General features: G+C 43.1%; 2 protein-coding genes across 2 annotated transcripts in view; both read right to left on the reverse strand.

The window, feature by feature from the left end:
- The window catches only part of LOC308380243 (forkhead box protein O6-like), a gene marked incomplete at both ends in the record, with an annotated part of 43573 nt that extends 39605 nt beyond the window's left edge, over positions 1–3968 (reverse strand). The window contains one exon of the mRNA XM_080857523.1: positions 3483–3968. Coding sequence (XP_080713649.1) covers positions 3483–3968 — 486 coding nt within the window. The remainder of the gene's footprint in view (positions 1–3482) is intronic.
- An 8559-nt stretch (positions 3969–12527) lies between these two features.
- Positions 12528–15117, reverse strand: med18 (mediator of RNA polymerase II transcription, subunit 18 homolog (yeast)). Its single transcript, XM_080858664.1, has 3 exons — positions 14828–15117; positions 13840–13941; positions 12528–13629 (listed from the first exon to the last, which is right to left on the reverse strand). The coding sequence occupies exons 2-3, from the start codon at positions 13910–13912 to the stop codon at positions 13076–13078; spliced, it is 627 nt and encodes a 208-aa protein (XP_080714790.1). The 5' UTR covers positions 13913–13941; positions 14828–15117; the 3' UTR covers positions 12528–13075.
- Between the last annotated feature and the right edge of the window lie 5264 nt (positions 15118–20381).

Genomic DNA, 20381 nt, shown 5'->3' on the forward strand with positions numbered 1-20381 from the left:
CATGAAGTGAAGAGAAATGAAAAAAAAAAACACCCACCACCACCACTACTCATTCAAATGCTTGGCAGATCAACTAAACATGCTATTGATTGGATTTACAGCCTTGTAGGATGATGCAAAATGCAGCCAAATGCAAGCACACACACACAACGGCACCAGACAACACACACACACACACACACACACACACACACATAAACACACACAAGCATGATGAGAATAACTGGCACTACTTAGCGGAGTGAAACTCAAGCAGCCTCACGTTGAAGGAGGCATCCTCGTTGAACTGTGTGAACTGCATATGAGGGAAACCCTCCGGAGCAAGCAACCACAACTCAAGTTATAGCATCTTAAATGACAGCCTTGGGCATGAATTAGCAGTGTGTCGACATTGCCGGCTGCATATTTGCTCTATTGATGACTTGTCTACATTTTCTTTTTTTAAATACAAGTAATAGTCTGTCTAAAGCAGTGTGTCTACAGCATAATAAACAGTAGTGGTTTTACACCGCAAAGGGAGGGGAAACTGCTGAAAGACTGCCAGCTGTCGGTTTAGCGTATTTGGGGATTCAGGGTCAGATCATTAGGTTCATGAGTCAAAGACCGCACGTATAAAAGGCCCAGTCTAATCACCTTCATTACCTGGGAAGGGCGACGTCTCGACAGGTTTCTCAGAATAGCTCTGGCCTGGCTAGTTGTGTTGGCCAACCCCCTCATTTGCCCATTGCGTAAGGCAAGGACGTGCAGGAGGACTAGCACTGAAGGTGTGCTGAGGGAGGGGGGGGCTGGGGTGGGGGTTGGGGACCTCCTTACCAGCTGGGCAAGATAACAAAGATGGCCCACCTGCAGACACACCTTTGGCCAGAACGGCTTCCACACCACAGACTTACGTCAGAAACCTCAGTCTGGGTTTGAAGGCAGAGCTGTGGCTCGGCGGTTGAACAAGGCGACCATGGATTGCATTTGGTTTTGGGTGTTTTGACTTATATATAGAAACAGCCGACTCAGTGGTGAACCACAAGGCCTTGATAATGGCGGGGTCTTCAGCATGCCATTGTTTCACATCTGTTCACAGACACTTGAGGGAAAAAAAACATCAGTTTGTTTGGAACAGGAATTCATTCTGTACCAAGTTTTTTTCTTCTATTTTTCTTTTTTTTAGGTTATCCAATAAATGACACTCAGATATCCAGGTTCAAACACATCAACAATATAAATGGGGGAAGGGGCTTTTCAAGTTGTGAACAAATGGAACATTTGCCATTATCATGAGTCTGTCCATGACAACCTAAGCAAATGTATCATTCAAAACCCCATGTGCCAATACTCAAGTATGTAAATCACTGTCAACTTCAGCACAACATATTGTCAATCGTTCACGCCATTGTGTCACTCCAAACTCAAGCATTATAAGAGAGCTATACCAAACTCAACCTCCTTACAACAGAGTGTACCATCTTTACAGGCTATGGATTATTCTCATGTATTGAACCCACTGGTCAACCTGGCTCTCTAATTATGTCTTTAAACTAGGTTCCTGCGAGCGAGATAGCATATTTTTCTCAGGATTAGAGTACAGACTAATGAGAAATGCAGTATCACAAAGCGGCAACGTTGCTGGCTTTGTGTTTCTCTTCAGCGAAAGGCTCAAGTGTGTGCTGTACTTTAAGCCACTAATGCTGACTGAAGTGGGGTTGGCGCACAGTCCACTCACCGCATGGTAGACACAGCACCGAGTCTTCAGCAGAAGGTCAACTATGTCTTGGGAGATATGGGTTTTTAGAAATCCATTAGAGGCTCCGAAACAAAGCCTACCGTCCCTGTGTAACATTAAGGGATTCAATGTGAACATCCATCTCGTGTTTTCATTATGTCGGGATGGTTTGGGGGGCCTTTTTGTCTTTCAATGAGGTTGTCTTTCTGAGATTAGTCTGTAATGGACTCAAGGTCCCTCTATTAAGCACGTGTCTTTTGGCTTGGTTGCCTTAATGACACGATGTGCGGCACAAGATGATGATGATGACAAAGGAAAGGAAGACTCAGGTTTTCTATCACTCGCTAAATGGAAATACTCTGGGCTGTAAATGTAATCATGTAACCCCTCCTAAGGCCTGGGCACTGGACTAACAATCAGCTTGAAGTGTCAGTGAGGGGAAAATACAGAATGGTGGTTATGAAGACAGGGTCAAAAGGTCATACTGGAACAACCTTGAGTGCAGTGCACCAAAGATTGTCCATCAAATACAACAAAGTATTTCGTGTCTAGAAGGGATGCTAGTGCTTTGGTCTGATGGAGTGTGTTCAGATTTCTGAAAACTGCCAAAGAAAAGGAACAGGAAAGAGCTGTGGTGTGTGTGTGTGGGGGGGGGGGGGGGGGGGACGGGACATGTGCCCTGACTCACAAATCTGAGATCCTATGGTCACACATGGGAGAGAAAGCCCAAACGCCTGTTTCATTTTCCCACACAGCAGACATGGAGAAGTGGTGGATACGAAAAGAAAGACAACTGAGATGGAACCGTCATGAGGCTCAGTGCAACAAGTGAAGTGGTACAGATGGCACACAATGAAATCCAGCGAGGGTTTAACTACAGTGGAGTCTACCGAGCGAGACACGCTGTTGTGGGACTGAGCAGCAGTTGGAATGCTTTCTCTCGGAGAGCCTAATGAGGCCTGCTTCTAAATGCAAGCCTTAATACTCACACCCATGCATGTAATGAATTTTCAACCTAAGCGTGCGATTTATAAAGGATTTTGGACGCCGTTAATCTTTTTTAAGAGGTCTCTGTTCTTTTTAATAGCACAACGGAGATCCAACCATGCTCATCAAGCGTATAACGCCTCACAATTTCATGAGATTTAATTTAAAGGAAAATAATACCAAGTCTGTGAGGACAGTACGATGCTGGCAGGAATTCAATGAGGGTTCAACTAGGCAAGTGAGGGGCAGGTACTGAAGCGTTTGGAGCGGGAGCAAGCTCCGCCGGAGCCTGGCGATATGAAGCTGAGTGATTCAACAAAACACGCGTGGTATCTCTTTAAGTGACTTTACATCCTGTAACACTACAGAAAAAGCACATTGGTTGATGACACTTGTCTGGTGACATGGAGAGGTATGCACCTCACCATCTATGCATGCACCTCTCCGTTCTATCTCATCGTGATCAAGCTCACATATGTTACACGCTGACAGAGACAAATACGCACACACATACACTGGCCCATGCCTGCGCTGATCATTTGACACGTACTGGATGAGAAAGTGTGAATGAGTTACTTGGAGCCTGACACACCATCATGAACTCCACTGGGGTGAGCAGCTGTACACACATGTGCCGTTATATCAACAAAAAGTATCGCCGTCTGCTGGAATATGCCATCATGGAAGACTTTGAGTTAATATTATCAACAAAAACTGCTGTAATGCCAATCTCCCCACGTCCTCTTTCTTCAAGCGCACTACATGGTGACCTGTGTCTTACCTTCCAGCCAGCTGAGCTGTTACTGTCGCCTTTATCTTTGAAATATGGAACGAAACGGACCATCCAGTCGTAGATCTGAGACAACGTGAGTCTTTTATCTTGCGTACTCTCGATAGCTCGGGTGATGAGGTCTGCGTAGGACTGATTGCCCCATGCGTTTCGCCGGGACGATTTCGCCTTTCGAAGCTGGCCGGCAACGTCGAGAGCGGCTCCTGCCATGCAGGGGAGGGCTGGTGCGGCTGGGGCCGAGGCCCCCGCTAATTTCAGATCGGTGGGCGCAACACCCCTTTTCCCCGCTCTGCAACAAGGCACGCTATCCGGTTCCACCTTAATGGTGGTGAGCGGCAGACCTCCGTTAACCTCCGGTCCGGGGAAATCCTCAGGACACGGCAGTGGCCAGGTGCATGAGCGAGGTCGGCTCTGTGGTTCGAAATCCGGATCGATTTCAACCTGTGTCTCCAATTCATCGTCCTCCATCATCATCATTAAGCCAAAAATATTTATAAATTGTTCAGTGAAAGAAATCCTTAAGATGTCTCTGTATTATCTCCACCACTTCATGGGAAAACACGTTGCCCGTCAGATGGAATCTAGCTTAATAAGGAGAGGGGAGAGTACAGCAGAAAATCCGGCAGTGGTAGAGATGGACCATTTCACAGCATCGTACGAAACACAATGTGTAAAGAAAATAAAAGCATCAATGAAGACCACAGTCCCTCTGCCATTTCATTTTACGCTAAAACACGCAAGCCAGTCGGAGAGCACTGACTTAAATCCATCTCCTGTTTCCAATCACAGCGTGCGCAAGGCAATGTCGGTCTACAAGGGCTCTTCCCAGCGTTTGGTGAATTTCTTTCTTTAATGAAACCGGTTGCAGCAACAGATGATATTTCTTCTGGAATTCCTGAAAAAAATCTTCAATGTAGTGTAACGATTCTGAATCTAGAATAGAGAACCTGGAGTAAAATTGTACGTTCAACAGTCGTCGCAAATATAAGCGCAAATTTCTTTTAAGTTAGAAGGTCTAGTGTCTTATCAACAGAGGACGCGCGCAAGCTCCTTGTGCGTTGAGTTGTGACCTATAACTGATGCTTCCCCACCACGCGCTCGTCTTGTAGAGAGCCTCGGATGCGGTCATAATCAGCGCGAGCGTCTAGTCTTGTAGTCTTGTGCATACGTTTCGCGCGGGTTTGTATGTTGCTGGAGGTCGACGTGGTGCGAGTGTCACGATTGATTTAATTTAATCCAAATCAGTCTCTGATAATCACATTCTTCATACAGCGTGGTTGTGCATGCTGGCGACTCTCCGTTGTAGAGTTCAGTAGCATAAATGTATACCTCCGGTAACAGTGTGTTTAGTGCACGCCCTCAGGAGCAGGTGGAGAAAGGGAGGGTAGAGGTGAAAACCGAGACTACTTGGAGTAGCGGTTCCGTTAAAACTCAGAGAGGTCTTTCGTCCGGTGCGATGTATTCAGCTTCAAACGGCTCTGTTTCAGGCAATGCACTGTCTTGTTTTATATAATTAACATTAGACATACGCTGCATGGAAAGTCTGTTTTGTAAAGCAGCTTTTTGGTGTAATTCACTAAACATAATGTGAGTTTGATGCCCGTCTAAACCATACAAAGTGGGTGAATCCAAGAGGTCAGAAAAATCGTGAGCCTAGTAAAGTGATTGCAATTCACCAACTTTTTGTCCTAAAAGTGTCCGTTCGAAGCACAGTGTGAAAAAAATGCCTTATTCTTAGCATGGTACATTTTCCAAGCCCACGTAAAGGCATCATATTCCATGTCAATAACCTACAAGGTTCACTAGGACACCTCTGTGGCACTCTGGCAATGCAGTTCTCCGCCACGATTAAACAGATTTAGTTGAGATTATCAGAGATTAGATAACCCTGGGGTTTATCTGATATATGGGGCTTTGAGCTTTGAAAAATATGATGAGTTGTCTCTGTCTAGGTTTTACGACAGGTGAGAGATTTTAGTTTCTTCCCTGTACATCTCATTAGTCTGTCTGCTGATGGCGAGTCTGTCTTAAACCATGGGGCACAATGGGTGAGGACAACGGTCACCGCGACAGCCTTATTGTGACCTGTTTATAATTCTGGAGCTGCTACTTTAACCGAGGGGATTCCATCCACGCAGTGAACGATGGCGCCGCCTCCTGATAAAAGTCAATTTGACTTACCTCGGTAATGCTGCAATAAAGTAGCCTTTTAGTTTAGTGTGCTGCTATTCAACGTACCAACAACATCACACCATGCCAAGACAATTCGCATTGTGGTCTTCCAAAACTAACCATATATTATCAAATATAATGGTATACTACCCATCAAAGTTGTTGTTGTTCTAGTTTAGGCTATGTAGTGCACTTCAACTCTCCTCCTGAGAGTGTTGATAGTTGGGATGTTCGGTGTTAGGGAGGTAGTACCAGAGTAGACGTAGAGAGGGGGTTAACGACTAACACGAAACACATGGGTTAGTGGTTTTGGAAAATGCCGTCGCGCAAGCTGAAACAAGAGCACAGGATGCTTTGCATCTTACGGAATCAAAACAAACTTGAAAACAGAGTTAGGGTGCCGTGGGCAAAGATCATTTCAAATGTCATATTAATGTCCATCTAACGTTATGATAGTATGTATTTAGATGTATAAAATATAAAGATGTTTCACTTTTTGATGACAGATGACAGTTTAAAATTCAAGGCATTTAAAGTCTGAGTAGCTGTACCCATGCAATTTCCTGGTGTGATTTGTTTTGCTAGCGGACCCTAGAAGCAATTTAGAGCTGGCTTCTGTCAAAGAAGGTGTGATCCATTTCCTCTAAAAAATGAAGACCCACAAACCATAGCATGACTGCAGATTAGTATGCCTGTTGTTACACTCTTTTGACTCCCAAAAAAAGCAGTCATTGAGCAACCCTGGGGATCATTGTCTCTGGCTCAGGGAGGGCCTAAGAGCACAGCACAATGGACTGAGACATTCCAAGGGTGACATAAACCACCACAATCCCAATCCGCAAAACACGTCCACATACAAGCATGAATTCCTTCCACCCAGCAGACCCGCAATTTGGGCACAGTGGAGTCGTTGCACAACACACCCACGGCAAACTCACAGGCGTGTCAGTGTGTGTGTGTCATCGTGGAGACTGTCTTGAGAGGCAGCGCACGCCTAACGCAGATGAGACAAGCAAGGTGGACAATTGAGAATCACAGTAAAACACCTGAGATTAAATGCACACACACACAAGCAAATGCACACACGCACACACACATTAACCCACACAGACATAGTCCTTCAGTAAAAACCTTGCAGAGGGGGAAAAAAAAAAACATCTGGATTTGCAAAAACATCCACCTTGATAACCTTGTGTTGCGTACGCACTACACAGTCCTGATTTTAAATCCCAAAATAAGGATGCCAACACGTGGCACTCATTACCAAGAAATGAATGTGAATATTTGAATATCAGACCAAGTCTACCAGACCCTAACACTGGTGTGGTTAAAAGTGCAATTTACAAGCATTGTGCTGGAACGATCTCTGAACTGCTTTTCAACGAGGCATTTCTCTATAACTCTGTTATTCAAATTCACTACATGGTAATAACAGCAGTCGCACAACAGGACACACCCTTAAACTTACAGCAGGAGAGGGCAGAAGAAGAGGGGACAATGGCTGGGATACAGAACTAGGTTTTGTGTGTCTGCACACTGTGTCTGTGTGTGTCGGTGAGAGAGTGCTTTGAATATGAATATGTTTTTCGAGTGTCTGTGTCTGATTGTATTTTGCACCGGATACAGTCTTTGTGATTGTGCGTGTTTTGTGTGTGATATGTGTGATTTTGTGTGATTGTGTGCTGTTTGTGTGTATGTATGTGTGATAGCAATGATTGTGAGTCTTGTGTGAAATGTTGTGTGTGTTTGGGTTTTGTGACAGATTCTGTCTATGTGAATGTGATTGTGTGTGTGTCATGTGTACGTATGTATGTGTATGAGAGAGAATGATTGTGTACTGTTCGTGTGTATGTATGTGTGTGAGACCATGATTGTGTGAGTCTTGTTAAATGTTGTGTGTGTCACAACTGCTCAGTGTTTGGGTTTTGTGAGAGACTCTGTCTATGTGAATATGATTGTGTGTGTCCTCCTATGTGTATTTGTATGTGTATGCATGTGCGTGTGTGTGTGTATGTGAGAGAGAGAGAGAGAGAGAAAGAAAGGGATTGTGTACTGTTTGAGTATGTGAGCATAATTGTGTGTGCCTGGTGTGAAATGTTATGTGTATTAATGTGTTTGTGTGCTTTTATGTGTGTGTGTGTGTGTGTGTGTGTGTGTGTATGTGTGTGTGTGGGTGCCCCTTAAGGCAGGGAGCTTCACACGGTCCTCCATACCAGACATTCCAGAGGCAGGAGGGCTGGCGCTGTGTGCTTTGCGGCTGATCCCAGAACAGAGTGTTCCATGCTGCCGCCAGAAGCCATGCTGCTACCTGGCCAACAAGGGCTGGCGGGAGTGAAGCTGCTGCCTCCACCAGTGCGAGTCAGGACAACGGTCAGGAGGGGGAAGAGGAGAAAGGGGAGGAGAGGTAATAAAAAAAAAAAAAAGCCACTACGGAATTTCATTGACGTTTCAGATGGTTCCCTCTTTTTTTCTTGGCTTCGCAAACAAGAACCAGCCTCCCTTCTCCAGTTCAGTCTGGTCTGCCTTGGTAGGTTACATAAGGCTACCGTGTGTGTGTGTTTGTGCATCTGAAAGTGTGTACGTGCTGTCTGCTGGGGTGAACAGAGCAGGCAAGAGGTCAGCATCATTGCTGAATCTCACTCGCTGTCTCTTTCTCTCCTTTTTTTGGCTCCAGTTTTCTCCTTCACCACTTCATCCTTCTTTTTTCTAAGTATAGGCTACACACGCCCAATGACACAGGAAGGAGATGGCGCGTCTCCAAGAGCAGGGGAATGTTCCGGAGAATAGGTGAGGCCGGATTTCACCCCTCGCTGGCATGCTCCCAGGCCGTCTTGAACACTTCCTACCCCGGCAAGAGCGGACTTATCATGCCAAGGATGCTGCCACTCAGTGTCTCCCTCTCCACACAGGAGAGCACTCCAAGATGAAGTTGTCAGAGCCAGGCTTGAGGGTGTTTTTTTGTGTGTGTGGGGGGGGGGAGGGGGGCAGATTTGGGAGTTGAGAAGTAACCGCCTCCTCTGCACCATCTGAGGACCAAGAGTGACACGGGCCCCTTTAACTAATGTGATCTGACGCAGGACTCTAATCCTTTTTTCAAGTTCAACACTAAGAGGCTGATAAGACTTGGTCTGACAGGAGGGGGGCCATTTAGTGAGATATTGTTTATTAGATTCATTGTTCGTATTTTGTGTGTTTGGTAGTGGTTTATTTATTTATTTCATGCCCAGGGTTGCAACATTAATGATGGCCCCCAGACTGTCAGCTCACAAAGAGTGATTAGTCTGGATAAGAGCAGCCACCAAAATGAAGAAGTTGAGAAATGAGCCTGCCCTTAAAATGGCAGAAAATAACACCATTGCAACACTGAGGATCCTGCACAAGAAGCTCTGTAGGAAAAAGACATACGAGGCAGAAATAGAGCAAAGCGAGCAGAGAGAGTGAGTGTGTGTGCTATTGGGCTGTGGAAACAGACCTGATGCCTGACCAACTGGTAGTTAGGCCAGGTAGGCTAAATGGAATAAAGATAATTATATTTCACTGAATTTAAAGACATGGGGGCCCCCAGTGTTGAGGCTGCATTTAAATTTCTGGCAAATTCGGAGTCTGAAAATAAAAACCCACAAAACCAATTGAGGTGCACAGCAGTAAGCATAGGGTCTCTCACAAATGTCACTTCCCAGTCTTTTCTTTTTGTAGCAATTCTGGCACAGGCAGCACCTTAAGCTGTCTGCTTTGACTCGTGTAGCTCAAGTTCAAATTCAGGGATAGTTGTGAAATATTTAAATGTATAAATACATGTAAAATTTTACAGATGTGCCGGTCTTTAAGTCTTCATTACATTATTGCTACATTTGCTAAACTATCTCCATCAATACCACGTAAAGAAAAAATTGACCTACTTGTGCATCCAAAGCCACAAACTTGGTGTTAGAGCAGGGACAAGTATAAAATAACCACCATACCATGCTTAGCTTTTGCCTAACCTACTGTTGACATACTATCTTTCAGTAGATTTAAAATAGTCAGTGAAGTCTATCATTGAACACAAAAGGAGAATACCATCCTGATGAGGTCTGCTCTAGTCAGCAGCTACCTGCGAGAAACCCTGAAATCAAACGTGCGTCTGATTAAGCTAAACGCCTTACCGCACGTCTCATGGCCACTACAGGTAGGCTTCAACGGTGACAGGTGGCACTAGTAGAAAACGAAATCCTCCTCGCCTCTGCTCCCGTCATATCATGCGTGACCTTCCGGAAACAGCTCTGACACGCAAGCAAGTGAATTCAGAGTGACAGCTCCCCCCTTATTTATGTACATAAGCTAGCCTGCACGCTCACACACACACACACACACACACACACACACACACACACACACACACACAATCTCAGGTGACCTCACATCTTCTACCTCAAACAAGTCCAAGTGTATAGCTACAGCAATCAGTGGCTCTGCGCATCCATCCACACACTCTCACACACCCAAACACACTCTCACATACACAAGATGCAAGAGAGCCTAGAGTCTGCAATTTAATGATCTCCATCTCCAGTTAAGATGAGTGGTCACGCTTCTCAGAGGCACGTACACAAAGAAATGGCTCCATACATTATGCAGAGAGCAAGGGATAGAGAGTGTGCAAGGAAGGGAGAGAGAGAGAGAGAGAGAGAGAGAGAGAGAGAGAGAGAGAGAGAGAGAGAGAGAGAGAGAGAGAGAGAGCAGCTCGAGAGAAGAGTGCATCACCTCAGGACTGATGGCCTTCTCCAGCAGGCCTGCCTCTGGCGTCAGCGGTAATGGCCAAACGGCACTAATGAAACAGGAAATCAAGTGCACCGAGCCAAGAGGGGGAGAAAGAGAAAGAGGGAAATGAAATGCTGGAGCCTATTGTTGGCGAGAAAGGAGAGGGAACATTCACAGGTATGTGTACCATTAAGCAATTGAGGAGCGTAATTAGAGAAGATGAGCGAGAGAGATTTGGGGGGTGAACTGCATAGCTTATGCCTAATGATTGCCATGGCAACCAAAGCACACACACATAAAGCAGATGTATACAGTGCGGGGGTGATTTACCAAAGGAGGATAGGCTTCATTGAATAAAGGAGTAAGAACTCCTCCTAGTGGATAAAGATGGAGTGACATACACTTGATCGCTTCAATTAAATTCAAATCATAGATTAAATGCCACCTAATCAAAAAGCAACAGTAAAAACTCCTAATGGTCTTCGACATGCAGCTGAACTCTTCAGTAACTTACTCCATTTATTGGCTTTTTGTACCTCAGTGTAAGTTGCTTAAAAGCCTGGGCCAAATGATGTGTCACTGTATTACTTTTTCAACCTTGGACAGATGTATAAGACTTAATTTAAAACTACTTTACACATGCAAATGTGGATGATTCATAGAATGTAAAAGAAAATTGTGTTGCTTAATTGAAAAAAAAAAGTAAATACTATATAAATATTACATTTTTCTCCATTGTTTTAGCTCATTTCACAAAACACTCAAAACAACACGTGCAAACCTCCAAACCACTGTGCACTTGTTCACAACAGATTTAAATTTCTCATTCCTTTAATCAAATTGCAATTGTAATCGCTCATTCTTGAAAATGACAAGTACAATTGCCTTCAGTCAGCCCAATTACCAATTGAATATATCTGGCTGGTCTAAACTGACTGTTGCTTCTCAGTCAAGTCGTTGTTCTCTGCAAAACATGTTGGCATAATTTCCTTGTGTACATTATCATCTGCACAATAGTTCACTCCACTGTCAAAATCCTTCAGGCACCTAATACCATGAAAAACATCATGCTATATACTGTAATATGGATCTCTTGAATCATCAGCTTAATTTTCAGGTGTAACTAGAACTTTACTAAATCAAGGGGGAGATTCACACATCCGATCACCAATCACACAGTAAGTTTAGTTAGCTGACAGGTCCTATCCAGGAGTATAAATGCTTCCATCAAATATGTACTGCCATTTCAGAGAATGGGGTAGTCACCCACATTCCCAGTCTTGGCCCATACAACACCCAGAAGCTCCTGGTGTTCTTTTTTCTGCTTGATACACATAGTATTCTGGAAAGAAAACATCTACTGCACTAACCATTCAGTGTCAAAGGACTAAGCAAAGATTGAAATGTGCACAGGAGGGATATTTCTATGGTCGACTGCCATACTGAGAAAACATCTAAACGTTTCAACCTGCAATGTTTAAAAATGCCAAAGGAACTTTTCATTTTGGGGGAACTGACTATATGTATAAGAAAAGGAATTAATTTTAACTAATTTGGGAGAGAAATTACCTTTTGCAGGTCTGCCATAGTGTTTTGCTAAACCATCTGTTGATTTGGCAAATATATTTAAAGCTTTGAGAATGTCCTCATTTTGGGGGCACTGACTATTTATATGAGAAAATTATTTTGTTTTGAAGCTTCAGTTAACTGTTTTGTGACCTTTTGAAGGTGATCTATGTAGTTGTGCTGAACCATATAGGCTATTTTGCCAAATGCCAAAGCTTTGAGAATGCCATTTCTGTTTCAAGAATTGAGCCAAAGCAATGGAGAAAAACTGTAATGTAGAGAAATCAAAATAATTCCCCCCTCTTCAGGGTGCAATTCCAGTCCAGTACACTCTTTAACATTCAGTGAATTGTCCCCCACAGCCCTCTAGGGGTAGTTGTGTGTGCACTCAAAAACACTCTGTGAATATGAAACACACATAGTTAGCCATAAACAATTCCAGCCAATCACCACGGTGCTTCAAGACCACAGAAGGGAGGAGTGGAATTTCATTGGCTGTTGAGCTCAAAATGTGGACTTCTTTAAACTGACAAAACAGAAAGCAATACAAACTTTAAATCTCCTACAACAAAAATTTTATTTTGACAGTGTAAACCTTCTGAAACTACTCTCATAATATCTAGCGAGTATTTGAGAGATAAGCATTAGTTGTAGTTGTAACAAGAGACAAAAATAAAACAGTTATTTATTCACCCTAATGAATGTCAACACAAATGCTGTCTGTCTGTCTGTCTGTCTGTCTGTCTGTCTGTCTGTCTGTCTGTCTGTCTGTCTGTCTGTCTGTCTGTCTGTCTGTCTGTCTGTCTGTCTGTCTGTCTGTCTGTCTGTCTGTCTGGGTGAGTGTAAGAATAAGGAGGTGAGAAAAATTCCTGTTGTCTAAATTTAGGCCAAACATAATTACAGTAAAACAAATGAAAGAGGGATTCAAAGAGAGAGGAAAGGCAGCATGGGCCACAGGCAGCTCATGTTGCCCCTGGAAACATCAGTCTACCAGTTAACCTGGGCAATTTGAAGACTGTCAGCAAAGACCAACAAACTCAAGTTCAAACCCGTAAGAACCCCCATCATGACTCCAGGTGGTGACCCGATTCCTGCCCTCCCCTCCCTCACGTGTGCTTCTTGGGGTCGATCTTCTCCAGGTGGACCAAGGGCTTGAGCTGCTCGGCGAAGGAGCGCATGTCCTCGGACATCGTGTCCTGCCCGGCGGGCGCCAGCACGCTGAGCTCCACCAGCGACGACAACGAGAGCTGCTCCGTGTTGTCCGTGTTCCCCGGCACTAGCACCCGCGACAGTTTGCTCACCACCACCTTCATGGCGCCCTTGCGGAACACATGTCCCTTGGCCACAAACTCATGGTCCATGCGGAAGCCCATCTCGTTGAGGAAGTCAGGCAGGCTGTGCGAGGCCGCTACGTCCACGCAGTTGCGCACCAGTGCGTGCCGGCTCTTGTCGCCCACCTCGGGCTGGCCCAGGTAGCGGAGGTGCCAGGGGGCAGCCGGGTGGGCAAGGGAGCGGCGGGCACGCAACAGGAAGGGTTGGCCCTGCTGGCCCTTCAGCAGGTACACCAGCTCGTGATCGGCAAACGTGTCAGGCTCGATGTTGTCGCACAAGCCACGCAGCCTGTGCAGCAGACTATCCAGAGCCTGGTCCAGGACGCTTCCTGTGGGGAAGCCAGAGAGGGGAGGCATGACAAGAATTCATGTTTTTTAAGTTAGTGGTGCAACACTCACTGCAGTCGTATAATTTCATATTGGCGTTTCTCCAAATAGTCGACACTTAAAAAAATAAATACAGCATTCTTCTGTCAGCAGTTTCATTTCAGATAGGCGTTTGCGACCTCTTGTTTAAAGGAAGAGAGGAAAATATTTACCTTGCAGCAGGTATTCCATCATGTTGATCGCACCGCCCGTTACTGGCATAACAGTCACTGGCGGTGCCTCCATTGTTCCTCAACGGGCAAATGTGTTGATGTCTGATGAAAATTAAGTTAGACAAAAAATTGATAAAGCAAGACCTTGGACAAATCGTACAACCCAAGCCCCTGACAATTAAGCTTAGTTACAATAATTTAAAATAGTGGCAAAAGGCTATTTAAACAACGACGGAGAATGCCTAGATTGCAGTACCTACAACTGTAGACTGTTCAATCATCCTAATTAGGTTGTATACGTTTCCTAAGTTCTACCTAATTATATAGTTGGTATTGATAGAGATTATTTCCAAACACTGTTAATGACTTAAGAATATAATAATCAAGTGCCTTGTATTAATATATTCCTTGTATGAATCATGTGCTTATGAAAGCAGGAGCATGGCTTTTCTCTCTGTGTGTGTAACTAGAATATTAGGTACCACTAAGTCTGCATATGAACAAGAGCATGTTTAGACCAGAGGAGATAAGAAAGGAACTGTGCTTCTTCCGACCTTGTGCAAAACTGCCATCCTTGCAAGACAGGGAGCCTCGGACGTGAGAAATCCACCACGTGATCATCCCTGCTCAAAGCTAAACTTCTGACTATATAAACTTTGTGCGAAGAGTTTATCAGGGCGTTCACTGTCAGCCTCGGCTGGGAGGGGAGCCCAATTGCAATTGTTGTTGTTTGTTTGTCTAATAAATATACTTTCATGCAGCTCCGGAGTCCTGAACTAACTAGGGTGATTTTTCACCTATCAGGTATAGAGTTTCGTACCGCTAGGATAGCTAACTTGCTAACTAACGTTGGCTGCATGATGTCTGAAATAATTAAACCTGCAATGGATTACACAGACAGTGAAAACCAAAACTGTGTGGATGCATATGTATACTGTACAAAGAGCTACGAGGCTGTCATATCACAATCGGCTAACGGACAACTAACCTGCAAAGAAGTTTCTTGGAGGACGCTGATCTCCAAATCAAATGTAGCTTCCCGATTTGACAGCGGTATCCTCGGATCTCGGAGCCAAAAGAGACCGTGGTTGAACAGGCCAGGCTCTGTCTTGCTTGGGGCTAACTATTATTCGATGTGTCCCAGAACTTGAAAATAGCCCAATTTCAAATAGTGTACTTTAATGCTCTCTGGCACATATGTCTCAAACAAGGCAGGTTTTATAATAGGACTTATTTGTTGCAAAGTACCGCCACTCTCATAGAACAACCATGCTACTTTCTCTTGGGTCCCAGCTTTGTGTTATATTCGGCGCTTCTCTACTGCGCATGTCCTCTTGAGTCACATGCTTTAAGTATATTCCACATCTCCAGTGGTGTTTGGCATTTTTCATTAGGTGCTTATGCGACCATGTTCAGTGGTTGTGTCAGTCAGGAGAGTTTAGTGGTAGGCTACGGTCAACTGGTGATGCAGACTGATAGCAATAACAATACTTTCTGTTCAGTAGCATATCCATGCAAAACTTCCTAGATCTCGTTTCATCCATTAAACTCTAGTGAGAAAAACTCTTGGTAAGAAAATGTTTAAGGCTTTTGTAGTCTATTGAAGTCTCAATATCATGATCACTTTTAGTTAACTGAGCTAGATTAGACTAAAGGGAGGCTCAGTGACAAGTAGATACAAATATATAGTGTTACATGTCTTATTCGTGATGTAGCATAGGCTGTTTCTGTTGTTTGTTGGTCATAAGAAGGAGATCTGTCTTCAGAGTTCTGTCTCTAGTCGGCCATTGACTTCTACTTTAAAAAAGTAGCTATATTGAAAAGGGAAAAAAGCTTTTTCTCTGTAACAGACAGCAAAAATTCCACCCAAAAAGGTCATGGTTGAGCAGTACTGAATAGATGAAAGAAAGCGACTGTGAAGATGAAGGGAGGCAACTTTAATATTTTAATCATATTCCTTTCACAGTAAAGAAACTATTCCAGAGACTTTCCCTGATTTCCACTCTTATACAGCTCTGCTTCTTGCAGTTTGACTTGTGACCTTGCACTGTTTTTTTTTACAATTTTGCAGTACAAATAATCAGTGTTGATGTTGTTGGTGGTATTGGGGGATGCTGGGTTAATAAATACATTTATGTTGTGTAACAGATGTGCAGACAACATAGAAATGCAGCTGTCCTCATACGCCTGTGGAGGAGGTGAGAGAGAGAAGTGTGTTGACTTGTTCGGTTGACTTATTTTGATAAATTACACTTAGAGGGTGTTGGATGTGGGTTGGATGGAAGAATTCGTTCTTAAATATTTTTTATAATTCAGATCAGTGTTGATGTTGTTGCTCGGGTTGATGGTGAAATTATTGATGGCGAAGGAAGTTCTGGTACTGACCCCTGACAGATGTACATCTGTGCATGAGACATGCTGCAAAAATAAACAAATCTGCATTGCTTGCAGATGTGTAGACTACAGAGAAATGCAGCTATCAACATATGCCTGTGGAGGAGGTGAGAAAAAGGTCTGCACTTGTTGCCTTCACACCTGAATGTTACACAGACTAGAGCCCTCATGTGAGGTGACATGAATACATTAACACATTGTGGGGCATGTGAAGTATGAGAAACAGACAGTGCATATGACACTGACATAGGACTTATTGTAAGAAGAATAAACACGATTAAAGAGGGCCATTAGTCATGTGTTTTACAACACTTACAACATGTCCATAACTGAGTTTGCGTGACGTTAAAAAAGTAAATATTCAAATGAAAATTGTTGACTTTTTGTCTCTTGGTGCCATGTCTAATAAATACAAAGCTGATACATATAGTATATAGAATGTTACTTTCCCAACCAAGCATCTCTTAATTGTGTTGACTATTTCCAAGACCTTAAAATAAACACTACAGAGATCTGAAATTACACTTGGGTGTTGGATGCGGGTTGGACGGAAGAATTTGTACTGTGTGGGTTTTGTTTACTGTTTTTATAATTTTATAGTAAAACTGATCAGTGTTGATGGCATTGTTTTATATGGTGGTATTACTATTATTGTTGGTGACGGACGGTGATTCTGGTAGTGATCCCTTAGGCCCTCTGTGTCATGTACATCTGTGTATGAGAGATACTGGGTAAATAAACAAATCTGCATTACCTTGCAGGCGTGAAGACAACAGAGAAATGCAGCTGTCACCATACGCATGTGGAGGAGGTGAGATTTGTCATGAAAATGAAAAAATATTTTAAAAAACGATCAAATCGGGAAGACACCAGTAATACATTTCAAACATCGCTTTAAAAAATACAAAATGGCAAAGAAGGAGAGAATTAACTAAAGAAAAATAAACCATTTTCCTTTGTGTACCAACTCTCAGATTATCCAGGCATCTAAAGTATTACCAGAGAGTAGGCTATTTGATCAAGTTTATATTTGCAGACCATTATGCAGCTGTCTTTTTAGTTTGACTCTTACCTTTAACTGTACAGAATACTTATATAAGCACTTGTTTCAAGACATCTTTTCACTTATAGGACACACGATTCATGATTGAGATGCTAACATATGGATGGATGTGATTAGAATAAAAGGACAATTTGCTACAGATATTCAGTCAGGCAAAATTATGTATTTTAACATTTAAGAAAAAAAAATGAGGCTACTTTCCCATTGAAGCCGTAGTGCGAAAGCAATTTGATATCACAACTTAGAAAATTACCTGCTTTGTTCTGTTCACAATGTCCTCTACATTAGAAGACAGAGAAATGTATATTTCTTCAGGCAATCCTTTACAATAATGTCCCAGTAATTCACTTTAATTAAAGCAACACAAAGCAACAATTTTCCACTCTTTGAGGTAAGTAGTCTATTTATAGGCAGCTAGTTTTGGTATCACTTCAAATTCATTTTCATAGTACAGTTTTTGGCCATGTGAATGACAGGTCAAAGCCCCGTTGCTCTCACTTACCCTCCAGGATATGCACTTTGTAGCTTTGTGTTTCAGGCCAGAGTACACTGCAACAACGTAGTAAAGTTTATACAGCTTGACATTATATTTCTAAAAGACATGTTAGCAGGCTTTTAATAGTTAGGCCCAAACTTACTGTAGCTTCAAATGCCATTTGCCATGCTATGATTAATGGTTGGTAATTTTAGTTATTCACATACCTGATGTCATTCCTAAATTATCATAATAAATAACTTTCAGCTTTTAACATTTTTACCTACAATTATTGTTGTTGTTTAAATTGATATTTATAGTTTGTTCTTGTGATTGTTGTTCGTTAGATTGATATTTAGAGTTGTTCATGGAATGTTTAGTTTAGTTGTCATATGTAGGTTAACACAGGGTCACCAGTACAACGAAATGTGTAAGACGAGAAAACAGGTGAGCTCAGCAATTAGAGCACTAGACATATAAAATATCTAAATATAAGAATAAAAAAGATGGTTGAGATATAAATACAAATATAACACTATATACACATTGGAAAATTAGACTTTATGTGAAAAATAAGTGATGAGTGTATACAACAGTATTTCACATTGGGTGTATAGCAGTCCTGCTTCAATAGTGGCAGTGATGGTTGATGGTGTACTTTTTTATGCAAGCATTGCCGTAAACAGCACAGTAAGTAGGACCCAGTGCAGACCAGCAGGTAAGCAAATATGCGATAAGGAATATTTAGGTATATGAGTTTAGAAGCTTGATGGCCTGGTGGTAAAAACTGTGGTTAAGTCTGGCGGTATGTACAGCCATCCTCCTGTATCCTCTGCCAGACGGTGACAAGGAGAACAGTCTGAGCACAGGGTGGCTGTGGTTCTTAATGATGCTGGGTGTCTTCCGCAGGAACCACTGGTGGAAGACATGGCTGGAAGTCTGTTGCCATCGATACGCTGTGCTGTGCCTGCCACCTCCGCCACTCTCTGTGGGCAGAGGAGTTCCTGTACCAGACCATGAGGCAGCCCATCAGCAAGCTCTCCATAGTGCACCTGTAAAGGTTTGTGAAAATCCCTGCGTTCCTGACCAACTTTCTCAGGAAATAGAGCCGCTGACGAGCTTCCTTGACCATGGTGTCCATGTGCAGTGACCAGGCTGTATCATGTTGGCTTCAAAGGACCATTTCCATTGATTTAGTTTATGCATTTTTTCAAATATAGTTCTTGTTTGGTAAGTCCTAGATTTGACTCTGGTGGAAGGCTGTTTGGGTGTGAAATAGGTCATGTTGGCTCCCACAACATGCTGGTCTGTGGTTTTTGTGTTTCCACTGTGTAAACTGCCATTGCAACGAAGCTCACACAAGTTAGCAGAAGTCACACAAGAAGAAGCCTGTCATCCTAAACATCTCTTAGGCAGGCAACAAGAGGTAGCTGTATGTGGTTGATCAACATTTAGGCTTGTATTTCCTGTGTGTCACCCCCACATGCATTTATGACCCTCATTCATCTTCAGAATCATTATTTTCTCATGAGAACTTTTTTCAGTGTTATGGTTCCTCATTATTTACATTTGAATTTCAAGTGTTTTCTAAAAGAATGTGGATTGCTTTTCTGGGGCACTGAATGGGAGCAATCATTGTTGTGGTCCATGGATTTACCTGAACTAACACTGTGGTATCGAGGTGTATCTGTATGCATTAATAGCATGTGTCCTAACCCATCATGAGTACGGAGGGAGGTGGGTCTGGGACGCCAGACTTTGCCAGTGAGTGTTGTGGGTGTCTTGGGCCTAATTCAATCAAAAACAAGGGGGAAGGTGCCTGCTTGATAACCTCAGTGAAATGCTCACAAACGCAGCTTTGTATTTGTATCATGCTGCTCAGGTTCTATGGTCGGGCAGTCATGTTGGGTAGTCATACAGACAGCTGTGCGTTGCTGTTTTATCCTGTTGCTCAGGATCTAGAGTGGGGCAGTTGTAATATTGGTCAGGTTAGGTTGTTGGGTATAAGTACTTGCATGTGACAGTGAGAGGATTGGCCGCTGTGGGAAGTCCCCAACCAATAGCACAATGAATTGATCATTTTCTTGTGTATAACTAAAAACAAATGGTTATGAGATACTAATAACCACGCACAGGCAACCATTGGCTCTGCGTTGACATTGCTATGCAATCCCCTTTCAAACTTGACAGACCTCTTGGTCTTTATGTAAATTAGATTTGTGGTCTTCAGTATCATAAGCTAGGCATCATGTATCACACATTTATCAGGTATCACACATTTATCATGCATCACACATTTATCACGTATTACAGTGTTGTTTCAGATATTCGGTTCCTAGCGCGACAGGGGAAGGAGGTGAGATAGAATGTCGCTATTGCTGTGGCTGTGTTATGCAGTTGAGAGGTGTTTGTGAGAATGCTTTGGGTACACTGGTGCTAGATAGGGTGTCAAGTGCAAAAAACATGCATTTCCTCTGGCAAAACAAAAAACTGTAGAATAAAAAAAACTACATGCTGAGAAACATGCCAAGAAATGTTTGCCATGACATGCCATTTTGATGTGGCTTCATATAATTAACTCTTTACATGAGGTAGTGGCAGTTTTCAATA

This window comes from Sprattus sprattus (genome assembly GCF_963457725.1).
Source record: "Sprattus sprattus genome assembly, chromosome: 19".
Classification (NCBI taxonomy): Eukaryota; Metazoa; Chordata; class Actinopteri; order Clupeiformes; family Clupeidae; genus Sprattus; species Sprattus sprattus.

Coding starts and splice junctions, on each gene's coding strand:
- med18 (XM_080858664.1), bottom strand. CDS start 13,912: ATGGAGGCACCGCCAGTGACTGTTATGCCAGTAACGGGCGGTGCGATC. Junction 13,630..13,839: donor GATGGAATACCTGCTGCAAG/GTAAATATTTTC, acceptor GCTTCCCCACAG/GAAGCGTCCTGGACCAGGCT.